Source organism: Mesoplodon mirus (genome assembly GCF_964341445.2).
Source record: "Mesoplodon mirus genome assembly, chromosome: 9".
NCBI lineage: Eukaryota > Metazoa > Chordata > Mammalia > Artiodactyla > Ziphiidae > Mesoplodon > Mesoplodon mirus.
This window is the reverse complement of record NC_138985.1, coordinates 42260000-42277343: the sequence shown is the minus strand read 5'-3', so window position 1 is coordinate 42277343 and position 17344 is coordinate 42260000. Positions and strand designations below refer to the sequence as shown.

At 36.2% G+C, this 17344-nt stretch overlaps 1 protein-coding gene across 1 annotated transcript in view; it reads left to right on the top strand.

Annotated features, from left to right (window-relative positions):
- Positions 1-17344, top strand: part of ABCB5 (ATP binding cassette subfamily B member 5) — a gene marked incomplete at both ends in the record, with an annotated part of 106841 nt that overhangs the window by 12155 nt on the left and 77342 nt on the right. The window contains 9 exon segments of the mRNA XM_082632971.1: positions 5345-5536; positions 5622-5793; positions 8445-8569; positions 8650-8827; positions 10165-10236; positions 10238-10282; positions 10813-10917; positions 13234-13359; positions 14871-15074. Coding sequence (XP_082489097.1) covers positions 5345-5536; positions 5622-5793; positions 8445-8569; positions 8650-8827; positions 10165-10236; positions 10238-10282; positions 10813-10917; positions 13234-13359; positions 14871-15074 — 1219 coding nt within the window.

The following is a 17344-nucleotide window of genomic DNA, read 5'->3' as shown; positions in this document are numbered from 1 at the left end:
TCTTGCCTCTTCGGCAGCTCCAGAGTTTTCCCGGACTCCCTCCCGGCTAGCTGTGGCACATTAGCCCCGTTCAGGCTGAGTTCTCGCCGCCAGCCCCAGTCCTCTACCTGCGCTCTGACCGAAGCCCGAGCCTCAGCTTCCAGTGCTGCGCGCCCCGGCGGGCGAGCAGACAAGCCTCTCGGGCTGGTGAGTGCCGCTCGGCACCGATCCTCTGTGTGCGGATCTCTCCGCTTTGCCCTACCCAGGTATGTGGGGAGTTTCTTGCCTTTTGGGAGGTCTGGGGTCTTCTGCCAGCGTTCAGTAGGTGTTCTGTAGGAGTTGTTCCACGTGTAGCTGTATTTCTGGTGTATCCGTGGGGAGGAAGGTGATCTCCGCGTCTTACTCTTCCGCCATCTTACCCGGAAGTCCCGCATTCTTATATTTCTTTGGTGAAGCGCATATTCAGATATTTTGCCTATTTTATTGTGTTGCTTGTCTTAATGTTGAATCCTGAAAGTTCTTTGTAAATTCTAGATACAAGTTCTTTGTCAGGTATATGATTGTCATATATTTTCTCCTAATGTGTGGCTAGTCTTTTCATTTTCCTAAAGATTTCTTTTGAAACAGAAAAGTTTTAAATTTTGATTAGGTACAGTTTACCAGGTTTTTCTTTTATGGATTTTCCTTTTGGATTTAAGAATTCTTTGCAGAGGATCGTGAAGATTCTCTTCTACATTTTCTTCTAGAAATTTCAACATTTTAGCTCAGACACTTAGGTCTATGATCCATTTTGAGTTCATTTTTGTGACTGTTGTGAGGTAAGGGCCTCACTTCTTCTTTGCACTTCTTTTTCTCAATTGTCCCAAGACTGTTTCTTGAAAAAACTATTTTTTCTACATTGAATTGCCTTGGCACCTTTGCTAAAAATCAAATGCCCATAAATGTAAGGGCTAGCTTCTGTTCTCTCATTTTTGTTCCATTTATTGACAGTCTATCCTTATGCTGGTATCACACTGCCTTTAGTACTACAGTTTTAGAGTTTAAATAAATAAATAAATTTATTTTAAAAAATCAGGAAATGAAAGTCCCCCAACTTCAATCTTCTTTTTAGACATTTCATTTCCACATATATTTCTACACATATTTTGGGATTACTCTTCAAATTCTGCAAAATAGCCTGCTGGGATTTTGACAAGGATTAATTGAATCTATAGGTTAATTTGGGAAGATTGTCATCTTAAAAACACTGAGTCTTCCAATTCATTTATTCAGATCTTCTTTCATTTCTGCCAACAATATTTTGTAGTTTTCGGTGTACAAGTCTTTATTTTCTCCTTTGCATTTGATCTTTTAACCCAGTTTTCTCTTACAATATTGCAAACATTTTCCCCACAACATTAAAAAAAAGTTCAATAAGATTTCTATTAAACCTATAGTGTTCTGTGTTGCCCTTGAACATTCCCTCTTATTAGAAAACAGTCAATTATCGTTATTGTAATAATTATGTTCTATTAAAGTCATCATGAAAACTGAATGAGCAAATACTGAACCATTGGTTCCTGGTTTCTGTGAACCTCCAGTCACAACATTTTCATCAATCGATTATCACTGAACTCACGGTCAACAGCACTATAACTCATGTCTGAATGACGCTTAACTAACACATGTATTTTCATGTGCCATAGGGCACATCACAGCTTCCTTGGACTTAGGAACACTAGACAGCACTTCAGCATGCTTCTTGAGAGTCATTTTAAACAGTGAAAACATCAACAAAAGGCACAAAAATTAGAAAAACTTGCCACTACCTAGATCACAAAAATGACACTACTTTACAGTATGAGGGCACAAACAAAAAAGCAGAGTGTTGCCTTGTTCAGCCTGAGCTGGGAGTACCTGTGTTGGGTGACTCAGAATTTTTGCCACTCTACACATGTCCATAAATAACAATGAAAGCAACAAAAATTGATTTTTGGATTACAAATAAATTTCATTGAGCAGGCACATTTGCCAACACAGAATCTGGGAATAATGAGACTCAAGTGTATGGTCCTCTGTGCTTTTCTTGGTACTTTACTCTCCTGGATTTCCAACTACCTCATTGGCCACTTCTCAGCTTTCTTTACTGGCTCTTGGCCTTCATCTTAAACTCTACCATGTTTGGAGAGTCCCTGAGCTTAGTCCTTTGTCCTCTTTTTTATCTATACTTTATTCTGTGTCTCTGTGGATGATCTCAGCCAATACTTTGTTTTAATTGCCACCTATGAGCTGGTGACTTTCAAATTTCCATCTCCAGCCTATACCCCTCTCCAGCACTTCAGTCTCTCATTTTCAACTTCTTACTTGATATCCACTTTGATGTTTAATATGCATATCAGACTTATGTCTAAATTAAAACACTTGATATCTCCTGCAAATCTGTCCCTGTCTCAGTCTCCCACATCTGTAAATGTCACCCCATTCACTTAGTTGCTGAAAACAAAATCTAAGGAGTTATCCTTACTTTCTTCCCTTCCTGCATTCCTCACATCCATTACATTGGCAATTCTTGTTTGTTGTTGTATTTCCAAAATATATCTAGAATCTGTCTACTTCTTTGCAATCAGCTTCTACCATCCACATCCAAGCCTCCATCCTTCTCACCTTGACCACTGCAATAACCTCTTAAGTAAACTGTCTGTTTTGTTTTGTTGTAACCTGCATCCATTCTCCGCAGAGGACCCAGACTAATATTTTTAAAAGTTGAATAGATAAGAAAATTCTACACTTAAATGGTCTTCTGTTTCTCTTGGAAGAAAACCTGTACAACGCACCATAGCTAAGAGCCCTATGATATGCCAAATTCTCCAGCCTCATGATTTCATAACTCTTTGGACTTCTTTTCTTCTGGGAACATGCTAAGCTCTTTCCTGCCTCTGACCTTATTACTTGCTGTTATCTGTCCCTGGAATGCTCTTCTTGCTTTTTTATGGCTGGCTCCATTTCTCCTTTTGGATCCCAGCCATAATATCATTTCCTCAAAGAAATTTTTCTTAATCATTCTTTTTATCTTCATTATCTCTCCCAACTCACCTTTACCCACCAGTTATTCCATGACCTATCACCCTGTTTACTTTCCTCATAGAACAACCTGAAATTCTTTTTCTTTGTGTGTTGTCTGTCTCTTCCCACAGGAATGTAAACTCTTCATGAATAGGGACTTCTTATCTTGCTCTTGACTGTATTTATTTCTAGAACTTCATACTAGTGGGCACCCAGTACAGGTTTATTAAATGATTACATTTCTTTTTCTTTTTAACTGAAGTAACATTGGTTTATAACATGTTTCATTATAATTATAATGAAACATTATAATTCAACTTCTGTATATACTACAGCATACTCACCACCAAAAGTTTAGTTTCCATTCATCACCACACAGTTGACCCCCTTCACCCATTTCACACTCTTCCCATTCCCTTCCCCTCTGGTAATCACTACTCTGTTCTCTGTATCTATGTGTTAGCTTTTTGTTTTGCTTTGTTTGTTCATTTATTTTGCTTTTTAAAAATATTCCACATATGAGTGAAATCATGCAGTATTTGTCTATCTCCATCTGACTTATTTCACTTAGCATAATATTCTCAAGGTCCATCCATGTTGCTGCAGATGGAAAGATTTTTTTTTATGGCTGAGTAGTATTCCACTGTGTGTGTGCGTGTGTGTGTGTGTGTGTGTGTGTACCACATCTTCTTTAGCCATTCATCCATTGGTGGGCACTTAGATTGTTTTCATATCTTGGCTATTGTAAATAATGCTGTAATGAATGTAGAGGTGCATATGTCTTTTCAAATTAGTGGTTTTGACTTCTTCAGATAAATACCCAGATTGGAATAGCTGGATCATATGATAGTTCTATTCTTAATTTTTTGAGGAATCTCCATACTGTTTTCCATAGTGGTTTCACCAATTTAAATTCCCACCAGCAGTGCACAAGGGTTCCCTTTTCTCCACATCCTCGCCAACACTTGTTATTTCTAGTCTTTGTATAATAGCCATTCTGATGGAAGTGAGGTGATATCTCATTGTGGTTTTGATTTACATTTCCCTGATGATTAGTGATGTTGAACATCTTTTCATGTGTCTCTTGGCCATCTCTGGCATTCTCTGGAAAAATGTCTACTCAGATCCTCTGCCTATTTTTTAGTTGGGTTGTTTGTTTTTTTGTTGTTGATTTTTATGAATTCTTTATATATTTTGGATGTTAACCCTTTATTGGATATATGACTTGCAGATTCTTCCTCCATTCAGTAGGACATCTTTTCATTTTGTTGATAATTTCCTTTGTTGTGCAAAACTTTTTAGTTTGGTGTAGTCCCATTTGTTTATTTGAAAGGTTGTCTGATTCTAAGAATTTATCCATTTCTTCTAGGTTGTCCAATTTGTTGGCAAATAGCTGTTCGTTATATTCTCTCATAATCCTTTGTATTTCTGTGGTATCTTGTGATTTCTCCTCTTTTGTTTCTGATTTTGTTTATCTGAGCCTTCTCTTTTTTCTTAGTGAGTCTAGATAAAGGTCTGTCAATTTTGTTTATCTTTTCAAAGAACCAGCTCTTAGTTTCATTGATCTTTTGTCTTTTTAGTCTCTATTTCATTTATTTCTGCTCTGATTTTTATTATTTCCTTCCTTCTACTGACTTTGGGCTTCATTTGTTTTCTTTTTCCTTTAGGTGTTAAGCTAGATTGCTTATTTGAGATTTTTCTTGTTTATAGGCCTACTTCCCCTTAGTACCCCTTAGTATCGCATTTGCTGCATCCCATAGATTTTGGTATGAAATGACTACATTTCTTATCTGGTCTGCTACTGGTAGCTATTTAGAATGTTTTCAATTTTATGTATTATAATTAATGCTATAATGAACAATCATTTAGATTAATCTTTGTACATATTTCCTTAGGGTAAATTCCTTAAGTTGAATTTTGGATTTTAAGTATATGTATTTAAAGAGTTTGATAAAATGCTTTTGACTACTATCATTTCTTTACCCTCCTATTCCACATACAGCTATCATAATTACATCAATGTAACATTTTCAAATGAAAGTATTAAAAATATGGACAGAAACTATAAGTAGCGAATATGTTTTGAAATGCTAATCTTTGCTAATAATATAAGAGAGACATACTCTAAACGTCCTACAAGGGTAACCTAGATTCCTACATCAGCATACTTCAGTCTTTCTCATGGTGGTTTATTTTTAGTTATCTTATAGGCTTTAGCCCAAATTCTCTTAATCAAATATTATGACAGATTTCATTCTTTTGGTAACAAGGGAAAAATGTTGTGCTTCAGTCTCACTAAAATTTACAATAATTTTTTTTCCAGGTTGATCCTGTATTATGTTGGAATAGGAGTTACTGCCTTGGTTTTTGGCTACATACAGATTTCCTTTGGGGTTATAACTGCAGCTCGACAGACCAAGAGAATTCGAAAACAGTTTTTTCATTCAATTTTGTCTCAGGACATCAGCTGGTTTGACAGTTGTGACATCGGTGAACTTAATACTCGCATGACTGAGTAAGAGGATGGATGTGCATTTTATCAACTTTGTTCTCATATATGATGTATAAATGACTTAACTGCATTTATTTTCTTGTTTCAGTGACATCAACAAAATCAATGATGATACTGGAGACAAGATTGCTCTGTTGTTTCAAAACATGTCTACATTCTCTGTTGGCCTGGCGATTGGTTTGGTGAAGGGCTGGAAACTCACCCTGGTGACTCTGTCCACATCACCTCTTATAATTGCTTCAACAGCCATGTTTTCTAGGGTAGGCAAGATGACTAATGTAGTGTTAACTGGAAGCAGGAATGTGAACTAGATATTTTACTGAGTTTGTATAAAAAAGAAGGCATTTCTATTTTTTTTTCTGTGTCCCAAAATAGGAAGGAATATTAACTACCTTTCTATCTTCAAGTTATTTGGCTACAATGAGGTTTGGTTTTAATACCTTACTAACATTCTAAAACATTCCACTTCATTTAGAACCTAATGCAGTTTCAAATAATAGCATGGATAAAGCTTTATGCTGTTATACTTTATGCGGTTTATGCTTTATGCTGTTATACATTGAATGCTGGGAAAGCCTTGTGTTGTCTAAATTCCCAGAAAAATGTGTTTCAATTCATTTCACTAGAACAGAATGAGAAAATCCTAAAACAGTAAACACCTGAGCTATTAGGTGACTATTTTATGTCAGCCATTTCAAGTTTATATTTTTATAAGGCTCTGAATTAACATTTAAAATGTCTGCTAATGTATATTTTTATGTAGTATGTAAATCTGTTTCAATTTTTTAAAACAAACTTTGTATTTACATTTAAATTATATTTTTAGCCCTGTTATACTGTATTAATCTTAATCTCTTTACAAGATATTAATCTATTTACAGCCTGGTTTTGAAACCAATGCTCTTTGTGCAAGGCAAAATATATATATCTCTGCCAATATAGTTCTACCAATGTGTATACCCATTTTCTAGATTGGAGGCACAGTGCATTCTTAAGAGATGGAGTTTTGTTTTGTTTCAGGGTTTTTTTGGAGTTTAAAATTTTTCAAAGCCAGTTGTTCTTTATGGAAGTCAAAGCCATAAAATTCACTGAGTTTATTTGCTAGCAACATACAAATTCAACCAAACAAGAATTTTCAGCAATAAAAATATTTGTTTGAATAATTCCTTCAAAATAGACTTGGGTGTATAGACAGCAGATCTTTATTTAATGTGACTTCTAGTGTTGACCTTGTAACCCTTGTCAAAATCTTCATCCCCAGCTTATTTGAAATGAGGACCCCCTCAGTAGGAAGATTACCCACAGTATGTTACTAAAATCAGAGCCTTAACTGCCCAAGAAGTGAAGTGAACAATGAGTTTTAAAAGAACAGCAGTAGGGAAACTAAGGTCTCCTACTGTTGTTAACTAATTGCAAGTAGGAAGCAAGTAAAGTCAAAATTATCTAAATGACTAAAGAAGCCAGGCTGGATGGTTTCTAGCATCCTTCAATTCAATTTAATTGGGCAAATACATATTGAATACTGGCTATGTACAAGGTTTTTTGCTATGTGCAGCTTCCCCTCCAGTGATAGCTGTCTTTATTAAGTGAATTCAGTAAATAATGAGTATTACTCAGTTTATATTACCTTCTGCTTTAACAAACATCTGTGCATGTCTTACATAAAATTAGTTCCACTTACGTGGAATGTATTTTGAAAATGGATAGATTTGTTATATGAGCAAGCTGTAGTTATAGACTCACAACTCTGAAGACAATTTCCTTTCTTCCTTTCATTGAACTCTTATGCTAATTACTAAATTAAATCCTTTACCAATTAAAGGAATAGTAAGTGGGGTGTATAATAAAGAAAAGCACATTATGATCAAAATTTATGATAAATCTGGTAAACCTGACTAATATCACCAAGAATGATAGTCTCCTCTCTCACTCTATCTCCCCCCCCCCGCTCAAATCTCACATTTTACTATGTGGCGATACAGCGTTTACTAGGCAGGCTGCATTATGTAGTATTAGTTTCAGGAGTCATATTCCTCTTCCTGCCACAACTCTGTGACTCATACTCTCTGGAAGTCTTGTTTTTTACATAATAACAAATCAAATCAAGTCACATCAGGCACACTGATTTCCAGGGTGCACATAAGAAGAACTGTGTCCCTAATATCCTTCTCCAAATCAAATTTTTCCAAATTGTATTAATATAGATACTCATTTTCTAAGCTCTTAAAAGCACAGAGAAAAAACAGTGAAGCTCTATTAGAAGGAAAAATAGAGATTTAGACTCTAGGTTACATTAAGCTAAGCTTGTTCACTGCGGTGAGACTTTAAAAAGTCAATATCCGTGACCATTGGTTTCCTCATTTGCAAACTGATGGGGTTAGAATAAGTGATAAGTACCTTTTCAATAGTAAAATTTTGTTATTCTAGATTCTACCTGAATTGAATTCTCTGCACCTTGTTACTACCCCAGGTTATTCTCTTTTTTTTTCTAATAATCAATCACACTTTAATTTTTTACTGGGGTATAATTTACAATGTTGTGTTAGTTTCATGTGTAAAGCAACGTGAATCTGTTATACATATACATATATCCACTCTTTTTTAGCTTCTTTTCCCATATAGGCCAGTACAGAGTATCGAGTAGTGTTCCCTGTGCTACAGAGCAGGTCCTCATTAGTTATCTATTTTATATATAGTAGTGTGTATGTGTCATTCCCAATCTTCCAATTTATCCCTCCCCTCCCCTTCCCCCTTGGTAACCATAAGTTTATTTTTTATCTGTAACTCTATTTCTGTTTTGTAGACAAGTTCATTTGTTGCCTTTTTTTAGATTCCACATATACGTGATATCATATAATATTTGTCCATCCCAGGTTATTCTTTGGTTAACTGTGGTCTTTGTTTATTACAGATAGTTATCTCATTGTCCAGTAAGGAATTAAATGCTTATTCCAAAGCTGGGGCTGTAGCAGAAGAAGTCTTGTCATCAATCCGAACAGTCATAGCCTTTGGGTCCCAGGAAAAAGAAATTCAAAGGTCTGTTCCTTTAATTATGATAATATCTGCTTGGTTTTATTTTCCCCCAAGGCTATTATATTGTGTTTTGTCTTTTTAAGGTACACACAGAATCTAAAAGATGCAAAGAAAGTTGGCATGAAAAAAGCTATAGCTTCGAAACTCTCTCTTGGTGCTGTGTACTTCTTTATGAATGGAACCTATGGACTTGCTTTTTGGTATGGAACCTCCTTGATTCTTAGTGGAGAACCTGATTATACCATCGGAACTCTTCTTGCTGTAAGTCTTATTCGAGAACAAAGGTAACTGGCCTAGATAATCTTTTCTTACCTAGAATTTATTAAATATTTCTCTTTGAATGACTGAATGTTTGAAGATGAGTGTTTTTAATAAACAAATATTTGTTTCAAATGATTTGTATACACCTTTAAATTATAGTTATATATTGGCAGGATTTACTCATCCTGCATGGTTAGTGTCTTCTAAAAGCATGATGTTTTTAAAAGAATCATAATTGAATTCTCCACTGGGAGATAGAGTTGTCTTAATCCAGAAGTCAAAAAGACCAGCCTCTAGTGAGACTGCTTCCTTTCCATCTTGCTGAGATAAGAGAGCGCTCTACATTCACCTTGCTAAATGTTTTCTTCTGGAAATATTCTGTAGACTGGAATCTCCTGCTCTTCCTCTGTCCTTTCAGCATACAATAATGTTAAAAACAGACTATACACAGCTCTGTCCAATATCACAATTTAGAGTTTTTTAAACTCTTAATGGTTATACATTAAATTGTAATTTTTTCAGTTATGCTCCCAAGTTTCAATAATAAACAGATCAGCTTAGGATTAAGAACCATTTGTCTTGCTGAACTAAATTGATATTGTCTGTATACTTTAGTTCTCATTTGGCCTTCCCATTGTATGTAGATTTCTTTTCTGTCAACTAAAGTCATCTTTTGAACTTGAGACTTTCATTTTTAAGTCTTTAAGCTATTCATTTATTTCTGATAAATGAAACTTGAGCATGAGGAATTTTTAGCACATCTTTTCTCCTCAATTTATGTGTGACTATAGGTGTATGACTTGCTAAGCTTTAGCTTCCTCATCTATAAGACAGGGAAAATAACACTTAGCTTGTGGGGTTCTTCGCTTATTTGACTTTTGGCAGAGATGTGTCTGTCTGAAAATGAACAGGTGTCCACTAATATAAGAATTCAGAAAAGTTTGGGAAAAAATAGTACAGCATCTCTAAGACAATGAAATCTATAATATCCTTTTCTTTAAAGTTAAGGAGTTAACCAGCATGCAGGGAAGTACAGCTCACCTCCTTACCCACCCAGGTTCATGTATGTTCAGCACTCCTCAGTAAGCAGATTTTTCTGCTCAGCTTCCCAACAGGTAATAACGACAAGATTAGGGGACAATTAGAAGTCGTTCAACATTAGGAAAAGGCCAACTGCACTTGGATTAACTAATATTTCCTTTATATTCAGCAGCATCTTCCATTCTTTCCTACCTAATTTCTCTAATATACCTCTGAGTCTCAACCAAGTATACACTTCATTCTCTTGTCCCTCTTATATAACTGTAAAGGATAAATATTATTTTTTGTTCCTGTAGGTTTTTATTAGTGTAATCCATAGTAGTTATTGCATTGGAGCAGCAGCCCCTAGCTTTGAAACCTTCACTATATATAGCTAGAGGAGCCACCTTTAATATTTTCCACATTATTGGTAAGGTAAGACTCCTAACTGCCTTGAAAGATAACTATCATTACTGCAAGAAAGAAACCAAAAAACAGGCACTTTCATTTCACTTAAACAAAAAGATGGGCAAAATCCATGTTGCCCAATTGGCTATGGAAAGACAGATTTTTTTTTTTTTTGGTAGTGCGCGGGCCTCTCACTGTTGTGGCTTCTCCCGTTGTGGAGCACAGGCTCCGGACGCTCAGGCTCAGCGGCCATGGCTCACGGGCCCAGCCACTCCGCGGCATGTGGGATCCTCCCAGACCGGGGCACGAACCCGTGTCCCCTGCATCGGCAGGCGGACTCTCAACCACTGTGCCACCAGGGAAGCCCAAGACAGATTATTTTAACTCTTCAACAAGGAGATTGTATTTTATTGAAACCTTCATATCTAACTCAACGTACTTCTAAAGCAGAAAGGAGAACACTGTAAAAAAAAACCCATCTTTAAACTACTTTTAGGACAAAGAGAGTGTCAGCCTAGTTTCTCTAAGATTTATAATGTCCTCTTTGTTTTTCCAAGAAACCTGCTATAGATAAGTTTTCAACAACAGGCTATAAATTGGAATGCATAGAAGGAAATGTGGAATTTAAAAATGTTTCTTTCAGGGGCTTCCCTGGTGGTGCAGTGGTTGAGAGTGCGCCTGCCGATGCAGGGGACACGGGTTCGTGCCCCGGTCCGGGAAGATCCCACATGCCAAGGAGCGGCTGGGCCCGTGAGCCATGGCCGCTGAGCCTGTGTGTCCGGAGCCTGTGCCCCGCAACGGGAGAGGCCACAACAGTGAGAGGCCCGCGTACAGCAAAAAAAAAAAAAAAAAAAAAATGTTTCTTTCAGTTATCCATCAAGACCATCTATAAAAGTAAGTAAAATTTAATTATGAAAATGTACAGTTTTCTAATATTACCTTCCACTGGCTAGGATCTCCTCATATGAGTTTGTTTAGGATCACTTTGACCAAGATTTGGCTACTTTGTTTAAAGACTTGAGGGGAGAGAGAGAGAGACAGAGAGAGACAGAGAGAGAGAGAGAGGGAGGAAGGAAGAGAGAGAGGAAGGAAAGAAGGAAGGATTAGTAATGGACAAATAACTCTAGAAGAGCTAGTTACATTTTGCAGCCTCTTCTCTATATTGAACTGACTAAAGCATTTTTGACTTCCTGGAATTCCTTCACTCTAGATTTGGGAGCACAGCAAAAATGTCTTGGATTGATGCTGCCACATACTGGTGGTCCCTGGATGTTTTCCCACTCAGCATAGATAACTCATTTGAACTTTCTAAAGTTTCTAACCTGGGGGAATTATGCACATATTGTGTCTTTCCATTATCCCTTTCCTAGGACTTTTACTACACTAGCATTTTTGCCTCAGTTTCTTTCTCTCTCACTTTTACACAGGCACACACACACTCAGCATAAAGTGCATCCTTCTCCCTCTATCATTCAGTCTTTGACAAATTCTTGTAAAAATGTGTCTGTCTCTTCTATTGTCTTCATCCTTTCATCTTATTAGTGTATTTATCTAAAAAGGTAGTTACTGTTAAAGATTGCAAAGAGTACTTCCTAATAAAACACCTGCTTTATAGAAAAAGGATGACATGATTTTAAGTGAAATTGGTAAAATTACTGATGCCATCAACCTTCAATGTCTTTTAAAGTGTCCAAATATCTCCTGCATAATTTGCATCAAAAAAATATGTACCTACTCCTATTTCCTTATTTTTCTCTAAGTTTTTGATTGTTCTTTTTTTCAAAGCTCTTTATTTTTAAAATTTTTGTTACTTAATTACCATTATTGGAATAGTGTTGTCTTCTATCATTTTTCTTAACATAAATAGAGCATTTTAATTCCATTTTGCAACTACATTTGGGTTGGCTTCGTGAAGACTTAAGCACCGATTTTGTCGTTTCATTGTATGGGTTTTAAACAAGTATTTTTTAAATGAACATTTGAAACATAGGCTTTTTTGTTAACTTGAAAAATAAATAATTACCCACCCCAAAAGTCCACCCACTTTAAATAAACAAAACACAGATTCTTCCAAAGAAAGAACAGATGCGAATTCTAGAGTAAAAGTGCAGGTGGGAAAGGAGGTGCTCTCACTGGGGGTCCCTGATTTGTCACCTCCTTTAGAGGATTTTTCTTTGCTTGGCCCTTTGAAGGTTTTACATTTGGTTTGTTTACAGAGTCTCTTTCTTTACAAATGAGGAGATCAAAGTGAAAGAATCCAAGGGGATATTCCCATGTTTTGGGAAAATGTAAGCAAAGATAGGTGAGAGTTTCTCAACAGGATTACTGTTGTCATTTTGGGAAGGTAATTTTTTGTGAGGTTTCTCTCATATTGCAGGTCCCTGGGACACTAAATGCTGGTAACAACCCCCAGTTATTGAGAAAATTGTAAAAGTACTCCCCCTAAGTTGAAATGTCCCTGTGAGATCCACCGCTAGAAAAAGAGGCTTTCTAGTGGTGAAATCCTATTCGTGGGAGTCGCTAAGAAGTCTGCCAATTGTTTTAGTTTGGAGTCTATTTTGCAACAATGTTACATATATTCTAAGAAAGAACTTCCTTAAATAGCCCACAGGGATATCTGGCAAGATTTCATTCAATTGTTGCAAGTTAGAAGATATAACTTTCACTAACTTGGTAGTCATGAAATTCACATAAATTATTTTGGTTGAAAATATGAAAAAACGGTTCCTATGGCTAGTTAATAATCTTTAAGTACTCAATTTAGATCTCCTCTTTATATAGAGAGATGTTTAGCGTTTTTCTCCAAAATTTTGTAGGTTATAATACACATACATGAAACAAACGTAATAAGATCTAAATTTGTTTTTAAGTGCCAAAGAATTTTTTCCTGTTTATAATTATACATTATATTTCTGAAGATAGGTAAATCATATTCTTATCCTAGTTTTATGGAATTTTCCCCCCATACTTTCCAATAGATTCTGAAAGGTCTGAATCTCAGAATTAAGTCTGGAGAGACAGTAGCCTTGGTTGGCCCCAACGGCAGTGGGAAGAGTACAGCAGTCCAACTTCTGCAGAGGTTATATGATCCTGATGATGGCTTTGTAAGTGCAACTAGCAAGATCACACGCAGTCCACACGATGAGATTTGGAAATTCCACCTATTACAGAAAGCTTACAGCTGTGTCAACTTTTAATTTTTAACAGTGAAACTGGGAGAGAAACCATATTGTTTTCTTTCCTGCATATTCATTCATTCAACAAATATTTACTGAGAACCTACGAAGTGCCAGACATTCTTCTAGGTGCTGGGAATACATTGGTGAACAAAGCATAAAAACCTCTCTTCCCTCATCAAGTTTACATTCTAATAGTAGAGACAGACAATAAATAAAATAAGTAAGTTATATAATATGTTAGAAGATAATAAATGCTATAGAGAAAAATAAAATAGTAATTTGTATTATGCAGAACTTATCAAGAATTTCAGTTTCTCAAAACATCCCAAAAGAATCATATCTGTAGAAAATATACTGTCTCATTTTTTTCTATCATCCATATGTTGCACTTAACTTTCTCACCCTTGTAAACAGCATAGAGAACAAGACTATGATAGTCACAGAAGCATAATTCTTAATGCTCCTATTCAGTTTTTCAACTGTTATTTTTTTTTTTTTTTTTTTTTTGCGGTATGCGGGCCTCTCACTGTTGTGGCCTCCCCCGTTGCGGAGCACAGGCTCCGGACGCGCAGGCCCAGCGGCCACGGCTCACGGGCCCAGCCGCTCCGCGGCATATGGGATCCTCCCAGACCGGGGCACGAACCCGTATCCCCTGCATCGGCAGGCGGACTCTCAACCACTGCGCCACCAGGGAGGCCCTCAACTGTTATTTTTAAAAGAAAATCTACTCTTCTAAAACTTAAATTTGATTTCTCAAGTCTTCATTTTGAGTATACTAGACTCATGTATCCATGCTAATATTGAATAAATAAATTACTGGATTAGCATTCCTTACATAAAGCAGTTGCATAGAATATCCATGCCCAGACAGAATACCAGTTGGTATGAAATACCAGAGTTATAATTATCAAACCTTGGCTTCTGTCATTGGAATATGTTGGGATAATAGGTAATGGTACTATCTATGGAGAAGACAATGTTCATTTAATATTATTTATAGCAGTGAATAGAATGCACTTTTACCTTTTGCAGAGGAGTGGGCTGTTGAAGGGAAGGAAGGATGTTTCCTAGAAAAAAAATGCAAAGCTCACATTAGTCTTAAAATAACAAAACTGCAGTTTTTTACTTGTGTTTACATGATAATATCTGTGGCTCCTAGAGTATATATCCTCATAATACCTAATTTGTGGATCGTAGAGTAAAGATTCAGGTAGTTTGGCCAAATTTTAAGTCATTTTTTTAAGGTTTTATTAATTCCCAACTACCAGAAAAAGTCTATTGGCATTATACATGCTATAAATATTTTATCAAAATATAGTCAGTCGTTGTTTCCTGAAATAACCTGCTTCTCAGCTTATGTTCTGCAGTAGTAAAAAGGACTCTAACCCAATGCAGTGAAAGGCATCACAACGTGATTCATTCCTTTGGATTCACAGATCACGGTGGATGGTAACGACATCAGAACTTTAAATGTGCAGCATTATCGAGAACATTTTAGAGTGGTCAGCCAAGAGCCTGTTTTGTTTGGGACCACCATTAATAACAATATTAGATATGGACGAGATGGCGTGACTGATGAAGACACTGAGAAAGCAGCAAAGGAAGCAAATGCTTATGATTTTATAATGGAGTTCCCCATGGTAAGTACACTATGTAGCCTATATCCTTAGCTTAAGTGTAAAGCACTGAAATATTCCAAAATAAGTTAAATAACAATAACATCTACAGAGTAGGGGGAGTGTGATTAATTTTTGCATTGTCCTAGGTGACACATCTGAAAATGAGAGAGCATGGTAACAACCAAAAGAAGAAATACATCCTTGAAAGTTCCAATTTTTAATCTGTTTAGTTCTTACTTGTTCTCACTGCAAATGGAAAAGGAAAAAATAACGGATATGTTAAAATATAACAAAGAAATATGAAACAAAATCATCAGTGCAAGCTGAGGGATAGCATGTATCTGCAAAAATGTTGGTTTGCAATGCCATCTTGTGGCTAAGTGTGGGAATGTCACACACAGTGTTCAGATCGGTTCTGTGATAAGGCAAAGGAAAAATACCATTGACTTTAGAAGTACATGGAGCTAATATTGGACAAGACATGTGAAATGATAGTTGGAAAGAGATACAGTAAACTATAATTTTGGGTATTAGGACATATAGGATCCTAATGGCTATTTAAAATTGATAGAGAGCTCTAAAAATATTTCTATTTCTCAAAGTATTTGTTCATCAGCATCCTCTGAAATTGTTGTGGGGAGCACCTCATGAAATATGAAAGGATGAGATTTGAAATTAAAAACACAAATAAAATGCCAACATCCCAGAAGGCAGCCATAACAAAAAAAGTTTGTTTCAATGAAATTAAAAACACAAATAAAATGCCAACATCCCAGAAGGCAACCATAACAAAAAAAGTTTGTTTCAATGGATATATTTTACAAACTACACTCCATAGGTCATAATAATTTTGTTCTCTTTTGTTTATTTCATAAAAACTTATGTTTGCCATTCATTACCACGTATCCCCATTATTTAGGGTCATAATTAGGACAGAAAACATTAAAGGCTTGAGGTCATTCTTTGCTGTGTGGTTTGGGAAAACAAAGACTTCTTTTCTTTGACCTTTTGACACTTGCAGTGACTTCCTTTCCTCAAAACAGCAACGATCTTCAGTTTCCCACCTGGAATTAGAAAGTTTTCTGGTGCCTCTTAAGTCATTCCCTATAAGTTATGACTTGCTTTTACTAAAAGTCCAATATTTACACAAAGATGTCCCTTGCTATAAATCTAATAGTAAATTCTAAACGTATAATCCAAAGAACAAATTAAAGATGCTGGGTTATTATGATAGAAACTAAATTCCACAGCCATGGTTAACCAGGGAAATAGAATAAGCATAATAATAAATAAAAGTTACATAAGTGGTTAATTCGTATAGGTGAAAATTTAGGGAAAGCTATACTCAGAAATAAATACCATTACTCCTTCTATGATATACACAAATTTTTGAATTAATATATTAGGATTAACTGATACTTGCTAGCCTTTTCCCATAAACAGCCATAAAACTGGCCAAAATATATGAGACATAGGACAATTGTTGCCAAGCACTGGATAAGAGGTATCACAAAACTGTGATTCCTGAGAGAAAGGAAACTCATTAAGAAAGTCCATGAATTTTCAGCATGCTTCCTGGGAACAAATTTCTGACCATATCTCTGTAAAATGGAATCCAGAGAGAACATGGCAGTCCCACTGAGCTAAAAGGCAGAGATAGAATTTCAGGGCAGCTTAAGCAACTGGAGAGGCAAAATGAGAGAGCTGTGGACATGAGGTAGGGGGCAGAAGTCCATGTAGGCATCCCTTGGGAATCCTTCTCTGAGGATAAGATGACCCGTGGCTTACCAGAGAGCAGCTGCTACAAAGCCGAGAGTAGAGCAGAGATAGTAGAAGTCAAGCAGTATAGTGGAGATGTTGAAAACACAACCCAGCCAGAGTGGAGAGGTCACATTAACACCATTTTTAATAACTCAGGCATATAGCTGAGACACCAAAAATAGTCACACCTTAGGGGTAAAGACCACACCTTAGAGTAAGGCTGACTCTAGACCTGCTCCAACAAATCTGAAAACCAAGCCATGACAAGATCCCTAAAGGAGATAGAACTTGGATGTTGGGTCCTGCCAAGTTTTGAGACTTTCTATAGATTAACCCTAACAAAGCATAAAACCAAGATTACATAGTTCAAGATGATCAGTCAATATTTGAATTGCCTATGAGGATAAAAATCAACATTTTCTTCAGAAGAAAACAGAATTCAGAGTCTCTTCAACATTCATGCACAGAATTCAATATATATTCTACAATACCTAGATGTCCAAAGAAATAGGAAACTATGATCCACAGGC